The sequence below is a fragment of the Alternaria incomplexa genome, assembly GCF_024043165.1.
Source record: "Alternaria incomplexa strain BMP 0042 chromosome Unknown scaffold_9, whole genome shotgun sequence".
Classification (NCBI taxonomy): Eukaryota; Fungi; Ascomycota; class Dothideomycetes; order Pleosporales; family Pleosporaceae; genus Alternaria; species Alternaria incomplexa.
The window spans coordinates 980,568-994,729 of NW_026249858.1; the positions used below are offsets into that span (position 1 = coordinate 980,568).

Consider the following 14,162-nt stretch of genomic DNA (forward strand, 5'->3'; position numbering starts at 1 on the left):
ACAGCGGATATACTCTCAATGCAGGGCAGCAGCGTTCGGGCCGGATCGGGAGGAGGGAATGGCAGGTGGTAGTGAGCGTAGCGACAGCGGGACAGTCGAGTCAACTGACAACGTGGTGTTATCCGACAGCCGGCACCGATCTATGGGATAGCAAGCGAAGGACAGCCAGAGGGGCGTGGTCGGAGAAAGAAATGCATGACCTCTCTGCCAGCAGTCAGCTAAGCGTAGAGTTGCGAAGACGACCTGGGACTGGACACGCCGCCTGCAACTTGCAGCGTGCACCCCGGTACGCCCTCGCCCAAACCGCGATGCATTAAACTGCAACGGGCATAACGTCTCACATGATCACTAGCGTCTGCATTTACATAAGCAGGACGGTAAACATGCATGGCTCCTCCCGCGAAGAAGAGTCGAATGGCCGCTGTGGACTACTGCACAAATTCGCTAGGGCTGGCTGTTACGCCTGCGCTGATTCGAGGCCCAAAGGCCTGCTCCCCACAGCCCACTACACGAATTTCCATCCATGGATGGTCTCGATGCGTTGCCAACGAAGCATGCATCTGGAGGTCGGCTGATTGGCGTCACAAGCGCTTCAGATGCGTCATCCGGCCGATACCACTGCCGTGTACTTGGGATGGCGCAAACGCCATTGAAGCGATGGGCATCTCATGACGACACGGAGCTTTAGGAGCCTCATAGTGGGCTGAAACGGGTGTCTGTATGTCTCGCAATGTGCGTACGCTGTTGCAGTGCGTCATTTATCCTGCTCGGCAGGAGATGATAGCATGCAAGTTCCATTACAGCACACGAAGTACTGCGTGCAATATGTAAATAGTATACAAGCATCTGTGTAGACGCAAGCGACCCGAATTCGGTCATCGCACAAATTCGGGACGGAGAGGACATGGCCGCAATCCCGCTCGTACATGCGCCGATGACGATGCATGCGTGGAACTGCCGGTCAGATCGACGTGTTGCTTCACAAGCCTATACTTGCCCTGGTAACGTCATGCGGACCTGCGCGGTCGTGTAGCTATGGCGCACGCAGCTGTCGTAGATCGTCGCACAGAAAATGACACTAGATGACCTCCTGCCTCGTCGACTTGTCGACCTCTCGTGCCGACGAAAACTCTACTCACATATCGCCTGGGCCGGTTCCAGCACGGCAAACACTCAAAGACGTGTCTCGCCATCAACCCGCCCGGCCACGCCTATCGGGTCACGCTTTCGCTCTGGATTGAACACGTTCGCTTCGTTTTCGACGAATCTCAGTGCTGCTCAGCTTGCTCTGGAAGGTTTCATCAATGCTGTCTTCTTCGCTGGCATCGAGAACAGCGACCTCAAAAACTTCAAGGGGGTCCCATCCCTGCTCGCTGCGCTTGTTGTTCACTGCAGCACCTCCGCTCCTTGTCTCGAGCGACAGCACCAAGGCAGAGATGTCTTTGTCAGTGATGGTTGGGCCGAAAGGATCCCAAATCTCAACATATTTGATAGTGAGCCCAAAGGGATAGCTGACGTGGACGGCATGTCCGTTCGGGCCGGGTTCTTGGATCTCTTCAACACGGATGCGCTCGTCATCCGGGGGGCCAAAGTAGAGGAGGGATGCGAGAAAGTCGTGTGCTGATTGCTGACGCTCTTTCCAACTTTCGAGATGCTCCGCAAACTTCTTGTTCACTAGTAGAGCGTCCCCGGTGATTCCGACTGTAAGTACACTGGGCTTCGCATCGGAAGTGGTTGGCTGTCTCCTTCCGAGCATAAAGGCAAACATGGTAAGCAATAGCTTGTGGCCAATATGAAGGTGATCGAAAGTCCCCCCGACGGCAACAGAGAGGTGGTTGATTGATTTGTCTGTCTCATCGGCAAACGATGCTGGATCTGGGGCCTCTACACTGACAATACCACCGCGAACTTTGGACACGGGTATCTGGGCTTTCGACAGAGAGAGGAAGCTCTTCAGTACGCGCTCTCCTTCTTCGCTTTCGACCGAGTAGACGGTATCCCATGATCGCGAACTCCGTGCTAGCGTATGGATGTCTATTGCTGGCCCCTGGAGTTCCTGCTCTGGGGTGGAATCTGGTAGGGGCTTCGTCAGTTGGCCGTCCCTGGGATATGCGACTAGAACAACACGAGCATCAACGCCCTCTGAGTCTTCGGTATCGATAGCTTCCCTGCTCGCAGTGATGCAAATGAGTTTGTAGAGATCGGCTACTAGCTGCTGGGTGGTTGCGTAGTGCAGGCCGCGGGGCTCATCAAGATGACCATACAGATGCGGGCATGGTAATGCAATTTCTAGAAGTAGGGATTCATTGGATTTGCGCGGAGACCTGGCCAGCTCTTTCAAGACGGTGAACAAGGGCGAGTTGTAGGCAGCCTTGAGTGCTGCATAGGAGGGTGGTGAGGGCGCAGGCGGCAGCAGCAGCAGGGCACGGCGGACGGGTTTGTGTGCTGGCGGCATGTTGCGGGTGTCAATGAACCTCGAACCTGAAGTGGGAGACGGTGGTATTGAAGATCATGAATCATAACCATGGTGGAAGCGAGCCTGTGTCACATGGGGGTAACCCGAAGCAGCGTGAAGGGAGGGCGGAGGGGTGGTGGGGAACTTTTGCCGAGAAACAGCCGCGGGCGCCCAGCAAGTCGAGGCCAACCGCAGCGGAGCTCTTGACGATTGACTACGCGCCGCAACAGTCCCGAGTCTCTCTTTCCTCCGCCCGAGCCAGCGTACTCTGTAGAGCAATTGCAGGCGCCATGCCTTTCGGAAACCACCACCAGAATGCGCACAACGACCCGGCGCAGGGCATCTTTGCAGCGGCGTCGGCGCTGGGGAGTATGTACATGTCGGCCTTGGGCACCGCCGTGAACGTGGGCTGATGTGTATCTCGCAATTGTAGGCATAGGAGCGCCTGGAGGCAATCTGCGAGGGGCCACCCAGGGCACCACGCGCGCCGGCACCGACGCCTTCCTGCCCCAGAGCAGCGCGAACCAGCCGGCCCAGGGCGACGCCTACCTGCCCTCGACGGCACCGCCCCAGGCCAACTCGAGCTTCGACGCCCCGCGACGGCGCACCAACGAGGAGCTGCACATATCCTCTGGCGGCGGTCAGGTGCCCTCATCCGCGTCGGCGCAGCCCCAGCAGCAGCACCTGTACAGCTCGCCCGACAATTACCGCTCGGCGCCCAACATCAACATCGACCATGGAACCCCTCAGAACTCGCAGTATGGCTCCCCGGCAGTCCCCGGCGCCCTCCAGCCCGCGCAGCAGCCACAACAACAGCCGCCGGGGCCGCAGCAGCAACAGCGACCCGCGCCTGCCAACGCCTACACGGCGCCCGTCGTGCCTACCCAGACGCAGATAGCCAGCAACGCCCAGCAGTACACGCTGCCCACGCGCTCCAACACCATCAGCCAGCCCCAACATTCCCCTCACTCGGCCCATTCCTACTCGCGCTCGAGCCCAGCTGGCCTGGGCCCCGACCAGAAATACGTCCCCTTCTCCAACACCCCCGAGCAGAAACAGTACGCCGCCGGCACGCCCGCCCAGAAGTACTACCCCACGACTCCCTCGGGCGCCGCATCGCAGTCACCCCTGGGCCTCGCCGACATCAGGCCGCGCGCAAACTCGACCATGGACCACGAGGGCATGGGACACGGCAACACCATGGTCAGCGACGGCAACAAGGTGCCCTCCAACAGCAACTACCTCGCCCCGTGGAGCATCTACGCCTACGACTGGTGCAAATGGAACGTCCCGGGCGGCAACAGCGCCGGCAAGATGGCCGTCGGCAGCTATCTCGAGGACAACCACAACTTCATCCGCATTCTCGACACGCAGATAGCGCCCCAAGACACCTCCGCCCCGGGCGCGACACCCTACGGCCTCGAGTACAACGCAATCGCCGAAGCCACATGTTCCTTCCCCGTCACGCGCATACTATGGGAGCCGCCGTCGTCGCAGAAGCAGTCGACCGACCTCCTCGCAACGTCCGGCGACCATCTGCGGTTGTGGTCGCTGCCGCAAGCCTCCGGAAACAACATGAGCAACACCATCACGCGCTCGTCCTCCGTAAACACACGAGAGCCCCAGCTCCCTAAGCTCACGCCGCTCGCCCTCCTCTCCAACTCCAAGACCCCTGAACACACCGCACCGCTGACCTCCCTCGACTGGAATACCATGTCGCCCAAGCTCATCATCACCTCCAGCATAGACACGACCTGCACCATCTGGGACATACCCTCGCTTACCGCCAAGACCCAATTGATTGCCCACGACAAGGAGGTCTTCGATGTACGCTTCTGCGCCGGAAGTGTCGATGTCTTTGTCAGTTGTGGAGCCGACGGCAGTGTCCGCATGTTCGATCTCCGCAGTTTAGAGCACAGCACCATCATCTACGAGCCCTCAGACAAGGGCGGCGATAAAGACAAGGGTCAGTTTCTGTATCCACCTCCGACGCCAATTGCTAACAAGATCCAGGCTCGCCAACAGGCCGCATGTCGCCCACCAAAGCCCAGCAGACCATGTCGTACGCGCCCCCGCTCCTCCGTCTCGCCGCATCGCCCCACGACTCCCACCTCCTCGCTACCTTCGCCGCCGACTCAAACCTGATCCGCATTCTCGATGTTCGACAACCAGGCCAGGCCCTGCTCGAACTGCGCGGCCACTCCGCGTCCGTCAACAGCATAGAGTGGAACCCATCACGGAGAGGCATGCTCGCCTCTGGTGGAGACGACTCCCTCGTCCTCATCTGGGACCTGCTACACGCAAACAACGGCGCGACAATCAGCGGGGAACACGCTTCAACACAGCCTCCCGTCGTACAGCCCGCGACCACACATCCCGCAAACGGAGCCGCGGGCGCGCAGAATGTGCCCGTAGGCCAGAAGGGACCCTACGCCAGCTGGCGGTGCGACTACGAAGTCGGCAACATTAGCTGGGCACCTCAGAGCGCTCTGACAGGGCAAGGCGGCGAGTGGGTCGGCGTCGCTGGTGGACGTGGTGTTTGGGGCGTCAAGTTATGATGAGTCTCGATTCCGTGTTGATAACCTCAGTTCAGACTTCGTACGACCGCCATGTTTTGCCTTGGAATGCCAGCTGTATGAATGACGCATTGTTTCCGATTAGGGCAACGGGCGGGATTGATAAAAGTGTACAGCTCTTGTTATCTTGCTCTCTGAGCACAATAGTTTGGTGGTGGGGGCGTTAGTGGTGGGTTTTGCATGCATATAAGATACCTGGAAGTGAAAGACTTGTCTTTTCTACATGACGATTCTGGATGCGATGATGCTTTTCTAAGAATATCCCGTGGTCTCTTTCCATTCTTCGTACAATCGTTTTCTTGGTCAGTGTAGGTTTATCGTATGACGACCTCCACAACGACCTCGTTGCTCCATCCAGCCTTTGAATCAGTTTCCTTCCACGCCCGCACCGTATCGATCTCAAGCACGTTTTCGCATTCCTTGCTGACACTGACGCAATGTGCCGGAACAGGGCGACCGAACAACACGGCAAAGAAGTCGTTTTCGATGGAGCGCTTCGGGAGGTCTGAGACACATAGTGCTGTGACGTGTTACTAAATATCCAAACACAGCACCAAGGGAAGCAACACGGGGAATACGAAAGAGAAAAAAACATACCAAACCTCCCCAAAACCTTACAACTCGTCCAAACCCTCAGTCGCCCCGAACTGCGATCCACATACGCATCCGCACTAACAATCGCCGCCGCCCCCGTCATCTTACCCACAATCCCCAAGTTCGCAACACTCACTTTCCTTGGTCCCTTAGCCTCACTGTCCTCCCCTCTTTGCAGTTCAAACTCCATCAACGGGAACGCAGACAGGATCTCCCAGCCACGAACCGGAAGTTCGATATGCACAAACGCATCGTTAGTCGCTACACTCGTTGGAGCCGTGACTTGGCCGTCTGTGTGCGAGCGGATGATGTAGGTACCTTTTTCTGCGCCGGGGAAGGCGTCGAGGGCGATGAGTTCGGAGATGGGTTTGGGAGTGCAGTTGAAGACGCCGAGGATGGAGACGCCGGTGTGGGCCATGCCGACGTAGGTGGTTACTTTGAGGAGGACGGTGTCGTCGTATGCGTTGTAGGCTTGTGTTGTTTTACCCACAGTATGGGGGCGGAGGATAACCGTGTCGCCGCGTGGCGTCTTACCTGTCATCTGGTTGATGAGGTCGATGTCGTGCTGTCCGGGGACGTCGGTGATGTAGATGGGGCCGCCGGAGACACAGCGTGCGGCGGCGTGGAAGGCGGCGTAGTCGTGGCTCGTTTGGAACATGTCCCAATCGGGGAGTATGTTGAGGCATTGCGTTATGATGGAATTGTGGGCGTTGCAGAAGATGTGCCAGGGATGGCTTGCAGGTACCTCAGGGAAGAAGTCATCCGAGTTACGCAGCAGCATGCGTGGTTTGTTCGAGGGTAATTGCGAGTGGAAGATTAGGGGCGGGGCTTGTGACATGCAGGATATGGCGCGCGCGGAGAAGGAACGGAGTTGGGCGATGGACCAGGCGTCTTGGTAGGATTTGATTAGCTTGCGGCGGTCGTCGGAGTCGTGGAGTTCGTCGAGGAAGAATTGAGCGTCGGTTTTGACGGAGTCGATGCCGCAGGAAGAGAGGAATTCGTAGAAGTCTTTGTAGAAGCGGGAGACGTCTTCTTCGGCTACGACGGTGATCTTGCCACCGGATACGCCATCTTTGAGTTGGACGAGACTGGTTTTGTAGTCTTTTGCTATACGGCCTTCGGGTGCGATGCCACCCCAGTAGCCAAACATGGCATGCCATACAGCAATGTGGCGGATGTGGCTGTACTTCTCTCGTATGTCACTGACTGTGGCTTTGAGACCACGAGGGAAGCCTTTCTTCGTTGCCTCGAACTCTGTCATGGCGTTGTCGAATTGGTCGCCGCCTTCGGTGTTGAGTGACTGCCAGTTGTCGTCGATGATCAAGTTGCTGATATTGATTTCGTTCTTGCGTAGTGACTCCAGTGCCTCGAAGATTTTGTCTTCATTGAGCTTCTGGCCTAAGCCGTTCCAGGTGCAGTACGTCAAGCCATCATACCAGTTCTCCAGCCACTGCGGTTTGAAGTCGTCAATCAAGGCCTTTTCTTCTTCGCTGACCAGTCCTGCCGATACTTGGTATGCCATTACGAGTTTGCGAGCATAGTACATTGAAGCTGCTACTGCGTCGTCTAGCTTCATGCCCACTGCAGCAACGATACGCACGGTGCCATCTTTTTCGCTATCGTTCCTGGCGTTCATGACGACTCTGCCGTCGCCGTCATGATTGAGAGTTGTCAATACTTCATCCAACCCACTCACGGCGAGCAGTGCCAGATGGGTGCCATCATGACGCTCGAATGCGGCCAACATGGCATCCTTATCAGGTTGGAATCGGTCCTTGCCCTGTCTCGGTGCGAGCCATGGAGCCCATAGTCGTACTTCGGCGAACCAGCGGGAGAGATTCGTTGGCTTACCAAGCTTTTCTCCTGACAGACCAGGCTGCTTGCCTGACGCTGCACTGATGGGGTAGGTGAGGTCCCAAAGAACGGTGTTGGGCGTATCGCTTTGTTCTTTCGATATATTGAGGAATGGTGGCAGGCCCTCGAGATAGTAAGTCAAATCTTCTTTCAGCGCATCTGGTGACTGGTACATGAGGCGACCGTCTGAGGTTGAGAATTGTTCGTTGGCCCACTTCCACGGTTCGTTCTGGGTATGTTAGTGAGAGCCCTCCGATCGATCAATTTACATGATCAGTTCAGCCAGACTATTATAGACCGAATGTTCAGGACCCACCTCTGAGGCTCTGAAAGTGATGGTATACGATAACGAAGAGCCGTGCTTGGGTCGTCCGGCCAAGTCGATTGTATAGTACTGGCGTTGTACATTAGAGTGACTGGGCTTGACTACCGTCTACTTGCGATTAGCTTCTGACGAGTCCAGGTGGCACGGTCGTTTGCTCACAACGCATGCCTCATCGTTTGGCTTTAAGCTAGTGCTTGTCCATTGATCAAGAGTATCAAAGTTGTGCCACAAAGCGACCTCCCATGCCTTCTCCGGCCCGGCTGAGCTCTCGATGACTACAGTAATCCTTACCTGAGTGTGTGATTAGATGAGACTTAGGTCTGGGTATAGATTGATCATACAGATTCTCGATCAGAGGGAATGGTAGTCGTCTGGCCCAGCGGAGGATGGCAGCTGAGTGCGGCGTACATGGTATCGAATGCAGAAAGTCAAGATAAGCTATGTAGTTAAGTAGGGTAATGATAGAAAGCACACAGAAAGACACGATGGACGGGACGGATGATGAGGAGAGTATTGAGTTTGCATTGACCAACAACTAAGGCATTCAGCAGCACAATGATGCATATGCAGGCACTAAGAGGCCGAGGAGGTGACGTGTGCGGACGCGGACGCGGAGGTCGGGGTAGCTGCGAGGTGCACTAGTCCCATCTTGGCATTTGGGAACATTTTGGCATGGGCCCAAGTTTTGATGCCGCTCAATGGGCAGCCATGTCAGCCTTACGACGTCTACCACGGCCCCGACCGTCGGTCTGTCGGCAATGCATACGACATCAACATGTGCTTGCCCGTGGTGAGCGACCGGCAGCGAGATGGGCCGACGAGGAACCCGACCCAGTTATACGCCAGGCGCAATGGGAGGAACACGCGGGACAAGTGCGGGCGGGGATGCACCAGAGCATGTTGAGTGTACTTGAAGAGCGTGGATTTGTGAAGGATGTCGCTGGGTGAGCACATGACGAACGGCTTCTTTCAATTATCGCTAATCATTACAGTGGACGCCAGACGCTCGACTGGCTGCTCACCGAAAAGCGCATCGGCGCATATGTCGGCGTAGACCCAACAGCCCCCTCTCTACATGTCGGCCACCTTCTCCCGCTTATGGCGCTGTACTGGATGTACCTCCATGGCTACTACACCGTCAGCTTGGTGAGCCACCCGCGACTCGATGCATACAACGCGAGTTAATCATGGCTAGTTAGGAGGAGGCACCGTCCAGATTGGCGACCCTTCTGGCAGAACAACGGCTCGGTCTCGGCAAGGCGAGGATGTGCAGTCTATGAATGTGGAGAGCATACAGCGCCAATTGGACAAGCTGTGGACGAATGTCAAATGCCTGGGCATCAAGTACCAGTACTCCCCCCTAGTCAGCCGAAAGCAGGATATCCTCAACAACAGGAGATGGCTGTCCCAGTTGAGTGCAGTTGAGCTGATGAGGGATCTGGGGTCTGGTATGCGCCTGGGTGCTATGCTCAGTCGCGACTCGTAAGTCCGCCATGTCTTGAGTAGAGAATGCCTCTTACACGTTTAGGGTCAAGCTACGAATGGAAAGCGGCGAAGGCATGGCTATATCCGAGTTCAGCTACCCCCTCTTCCAAGCCTACGACTGGTGGAGCATGTACCGGAACCAGGGCGTTCAACTACAAATAGGCGGATCTGACCAGTACGGAAACATCATTGCCGGCATGGGCGCCGTCAGTCATATGCGCAAGATACATCGCATGGACAACGGAGCAGAAGGCGACGAAGACCCAAGCGTAGCAGCTTACGGTCTCACCACACCACTGCTTACAACAGCGTCTGGCGAAAAGTTTGGCAAGAGCGCGGGCAATGCAGTCTGGCTTGACGGCCAGATGATGAGCTCATTCGATCTGTACCAAGTACGCTTTGCGCAATGTTCTACGGTGCCATCACTGACAAATTATCCAGTACTTCCTCCGCACCGCAGACACCGACGTAGAACGCTACCTCAAGCTCTTCACCTTCCTCCCCCTTGACGAGATCCGCCTCCTAATGAACCGCCAAAACCAAGACCCCTCCAAGCGCAACGCCCAACACATACTCGCCCGCGAAATCGTCGAGCTAGCACACGGAGCCGCAGACGCGAAGAAAGCTGAAGCCGCACACAAGGACGCGTTTGGTCAGGGAGCCCATACTTTCTCGCTATTCTCGCTGAGGAACGCGATTGCCGGTGACGAGGGCGACACCAGCGAGCAAAAAGAACACATGAAGAAGGAGGACACAGAACTGCTAGAATACAAGAAAGCCTACGCCACTTCTTCGACCGCACAAGCTACTGCAAGCAGCCCACCCGAACGACCCCAGCACGACAAAGCAAATGTCATCACACTCCCGCTCTCCATGCTCCAAGCCGGATCCTTCCCCCACGTCCTCCACGCCGCCGGTCTCGCGAGTTCGAAATCCGAAGCGAGCCGCTTGATCGCGAAGAAGGGCGCGTACGTCATTGTACCCAATTCTGGTCCGCCTGATAACCCTACTGCGCTGAAGTGGGCGACTATCGAGCCGGGCAAGGAGGTCAATCCGTATCACTATCTCGTGGACTGGGAGGCGCTGGTGCTGAGGGCAGGGAAGAGTAAGATTCAGATTTGCAGGATACTTAAGGATGAGGTGGGTGAGGAGAAGACGGAGGAGGGACAATGAATATACAAGTATATATCACGTTCATTGCGGACGAGTTGCCTGTACGAATGCAATGTCATATGCTCCACTCTATACTATCGATCTATCCAAGTCTTCTGCTGTGTTGATGGGTATTCCATGTTGAGATATAGCAGTAATACCCAATAATCAGCCCGCTGCTGACTCTTCTATTCAATTCTTTCCAACTGATTGAATCGCCCTACCAGCGACCCTTCACGTCCCCAAACACCGACCGAACCTACCCACTCCCCTCACCCCATGCCTTGCATGCTGGAATCTCGTTCCGACACCGATCTTGCACGGCGCAAGCGGACTGCCTTGTACCTCTGCATCACCCACTTCCTTGCCCTTCTCCTTTTGTAGTCCGACACCGCCATTTTCGTTTTCATTCTCACTCCCGTTCATAGTATACCGCAACGCTCGTCGTTCTTTAATCGGCGACGTACGCGTTGAATGGTAACGAGACGGGCCGCGTTCGATACAGACGTTGGGGCTGAGGGGGCTAAGTTGAATACCGCCCTCTTCGAGGATCGGGCGGTTTACTGCGGGTTGGTGAGGGCGGATGGTGACAGTCGTTGGAGAAGGCGTTTGTGTCTGGGTTGGAGTGTGTGGCTGATTGCGAGATAGTCGAGGAGGTAGAGCTTTGAAAAGGGGGGAGATGCGCAGGGTAGAGTCGGGTTCGAGAAATGGGTCTGGGATTGTGGTTGTGCTGATATGATGGGGTGACTGGGTGCTATCCTTGCTGAAGACGTCCTTCCAAGACGAAGAGCGCGGTAAATGGCTAGTAGACTGGTAGTCGAGTACATCTTCTATACCGCATGTCTCCTGTTCGTGTAGAGATGTACTTGCAAGCCAGTCGTTGATACGATCCCTAGGCGGACCAGTAAGACTGGCAGTGCGGTTTCGTGAGCCCGCAATGAAGTATCCAGAGTCGTCCGACCACGCCTCTGAACTCTGCTCGGATATGCGAGGACTGTTCGCCTGCGTCGCGTGTGATACCATCCTGAACGACGCTCTCGACATGCTCTGTGACTTTGGACGTTGTACTAGAGAAGCTGTGAGATTCAAGTGCTGCTCATCCCTACAGTGCTCGACCGATGGCGAGGCCTTTCTGGAGATGTTTGGTAGCTGGGGATACGACACGCCTTGCTCAAGCTGGGGAGACTGATGGTCACGGCCGGCGTCTTCGAAGATCTGTCTCATACGCGCGGCATGGCCAGCACGGGCTGGTGACTGTACCAGCGTTGAGCCATTGTTCGCACGCCGGACCCGGATATTGGCTAGTCGAGAAGGCGAGGGTGGAACTACACATGGTCTCGAGAGCGTGGATGTTGTCGCTGTTTGAGCAGGGCCGTGGGCAGTGAAGATGTCCGTGGATAGCTGGCTGTATGCGCCATGTGATGGCCCGAGGGCTACACCTCCGTCTGGAGAAGCCCCAGTATGCGGCAGTAAATGCCCAGAGCTCTGGTCGGGTGTCACGGGTTTACGGAATGTGCGGCTGCATCCAATGGCGATGCCCTACAATGGAGTTCAGTAACTTGTAGGAGCAATTCAGTCTTGCACCCTCGACGAACTTGCTGAGAGGCCATATTGATCGGCTGCGCCATTTCTCCATCGTCGTCGGTAGCCATCCGAGTCATCTCGGACATGCTGAGCTTGGCTGTTCGCGTGGGTACTCGACGTTGCACGAGCGATGACTCGAGGACGGGTTCAGTTGTCGTACATGACTTTGTGGCTGGGAGGTCAATAGGGAGGCTGCAGCAGTTGCACCAACGCTCCTACATACTGCAGCTATCCGTCGTGCCTGCCAACTGAGCCCGAGCAGTTACTTCCCCGCCATGTTTTGGTAGCACAGGCGCATACCAAGATTGCAGATAGACTCTTCTCACGAAAAAGTCGCACATGTGTGGAGTGTAAACATTTTTCCGCAGGATTCAGTAGATTCAATAGTGTGGACATGAGTCTGGTGGTATAAGATCCATACATGACGTGTGCGGTACACGGGGATGCCCAGGTGGGGATCTTCGCTGATCTGGTAGCGACGACCGCAGCTTCCGTATGCACAGAGCACTTGCTCGGGTCGAGTCGATAGAGGCGCTGTCGGATGTTTCTTTTTTTGCCCATAATTTCCGCCACGCTGACATCACGTGGCAGACTGAGCCGGTGCCTGCCCAACGGCCACATCCAAGGTTCTGCGCGAACTCTACCGGTGATTGCGCGAGATAGTGTCAGCCTTGGGATATTCCAGAGATACCACGTCAAGGTTTTGGCGCGGTAGGACGAGACGCGGGACGGTGTAATCGACGCACCAAGGCCGCTGGATCTCACTTGTCGATCGCTATCTATGGGACGCCTCGAATTGATTACTCCCAGCTGTCCACCTTCGATCCCGCCATCACGGTCACCGTGGTTCGGCATCTAATATCAATCCCGTCTTCTACAGCCATTCGCTGAGCCTCGCAAAATCAACTTCGATCGCGACCCTGCGTCCAATCTCGCTGGCTCGGCCCTTTCCCCGATCACTAGGATCCCTAGTGACAGCGTTGGAACGTCGCTGCGCACACCGTCAACGGCGCCCTCAGGCAGAATGGTTCGCACTCCTGCAGGCACCCTTTGTGAGCGTCGCAGTAGGCGTATTGCCTGGCCCCAAAAAAGCGTCATGCATGCAGGAACAGCACGCGAGTGCTAAACTGGGCTGTCTTGGCCGGAACGACACTCGAGACCGAGTCGCGGGCCCGCCTCGTCTACGCAAGGTGATGCTATGTAAAACACACCATGGCCGCAAGCATCTGAAGCATCCTACAACATTACCGGATCGCCCCAAGTGCTGACAACCACGAATAACCACGAATAGCTCCTCAGGCGCGCCTCGAGGAAACCTTACCCTCATCACAGTGAATGCAGCGGACGTTTTCGAAACGGCGCACGCTCTCGCACCAGCGCACGTTGGGCGCATCTTTGGGACCCTCTCCTCACCTCGTGCTGAGGCGGGAGCGTGTGCGTTGCCCGCGACTGTCGCACCATGCTGATTTCGATAGACGGTGACCAGTACGAGGCCCCTGAGTCGCCCGCGCATGTCGTGGCGTCTTCGCTTCCTGCACTACACCTTCTAGTCCGTGCTTCTAACTCTGAACCATGCCAACCTTGCGTGTTCCACAATCTGCCCTGCCTGCCACTCCAAAGTTTCTGTATTTGCGTGACATGTCGTCGCTGTCTCTCGTGCCTTGTGCCTATCCTCACTCTTTCCATTCCATCTCGGCCTGAAGCCATTCGCGAGCTCGAAGCTCTTGCGCCACCACCATTCTGTCGCATCCTAACTATTATACTTTCTTTTTACTACTTTCGACACCTCCGCGTAGCTTAGTCCCCGCATTTACCCTTTGTACATATTCCTTATACTTGGCTCAACGGCCTGTCACTCTATTCAACCGCCTTCGTTCATCGCGTGCTATCGATAGCCGTTCTTCCGACAACGCTCGTCTGACTTGGCTGCGAACCTCTTACTGTAAGTACATGGATTTTCTATGAAACCCCATTGGGATCAGCGCCACGGTGCTGCAACAGAGAACGTTACACCTTCCCTTCTTCATCGCCTCTGCGTCCGCTCTCGTCGTATTTGGCATGTTATTGCTGGGCTGCATAGGCTCTTGGGCTATAGTGGCTCGGTTACACTCTGCATCACGGTGTACTCTCCGTCCGC

At 56.1% G+C, this 14,162-nt stretch overlaps 4 protein-coding genes across 4 annotated transcripts; 2 read left to right on the forward strand and 2 right to left on the reverse strand.

The window, feature by feature from the left end:
* Positions 1-1,219: 1,219 nt before the first annotated feature.
* J4E90_006681 (uncharacterized protein) lies at positions 1,220-2,455 on the reverse strand (the record flags this gene model as incomplete). The annotated part of the gene is made up of 1 exon (XM_051436226.1): positions 1,220-2,455. One exon carries the CDS (start codon positions 2,453-2,455, stop codon positions 1,220-1,222), a length of 1,236 nt encoding a protein of 411 aa, XP_051290020.1.
* A 290-nt stretch (positions 2,456-2,745) lies between these two features.
* On the forward strand, positions 2,746-5,013 carry J4E90_006682 (uncharacterized protein; the record flags this gene model as incomplete). Its single annotated transcript, XM_051436227.1, has 3 exons — positions 2,746-2,824; positions 2,889-4,421; positions 4,469-5,013. 3 exons carry the CDS (start codon positions 2,746-2,748, stop codon positions 5,011-5,013), a joined length of 2,157 nt encoding a protein of 718 aa, XP_051290021.1.
* A 332-nt stretch (positions 5,014-5,345) lies between these two features.
* J4E90_006683 (uncharacterized protein) lies at positions 5,346-8,214 on the reverse strand (the record flags this gene model as incomplete). The annotated part of the gene is made up of 5 exons (XM_051436228.1): positions 5,346-5,551; positions 5,629-7,708; positions 7,796-7,912; positions 7,964-8,095; positions 8,146-8,214. The coding sequence occupies 5 exons, from the start codon at positions 8,212-8,214 to the stop codon at positions 5,346-5,348; spliced, it is 2,604 nt and encodes an 867-aa protein (XP_051290022.1).
* Positions 8,215-8,701: 487 nt separating this feature from the next.
* J4E90_006684 (uncharacterized protein) lies at positions 8,702-10,462 on the forward strand (the record flags this gene model as incomplete). Its single annotated transcript, XM_051436229.1, has 5 exons — positions 8,702-8,748; positions 8,797-8,950; positions 9,000-9,286; positions 9,333-9,681; positions 9,731-10,462. 5 exons carry the CDS (start codon positions 8,702-8,704, stop codon positions 10,460-10,462), a joined length of 1,569 nt encoding a protein of 522 aa, XP_051290023.1.
* Between the last annotated feature and the right edge of the window lie 3,700 nt (positions 10,463-14,162).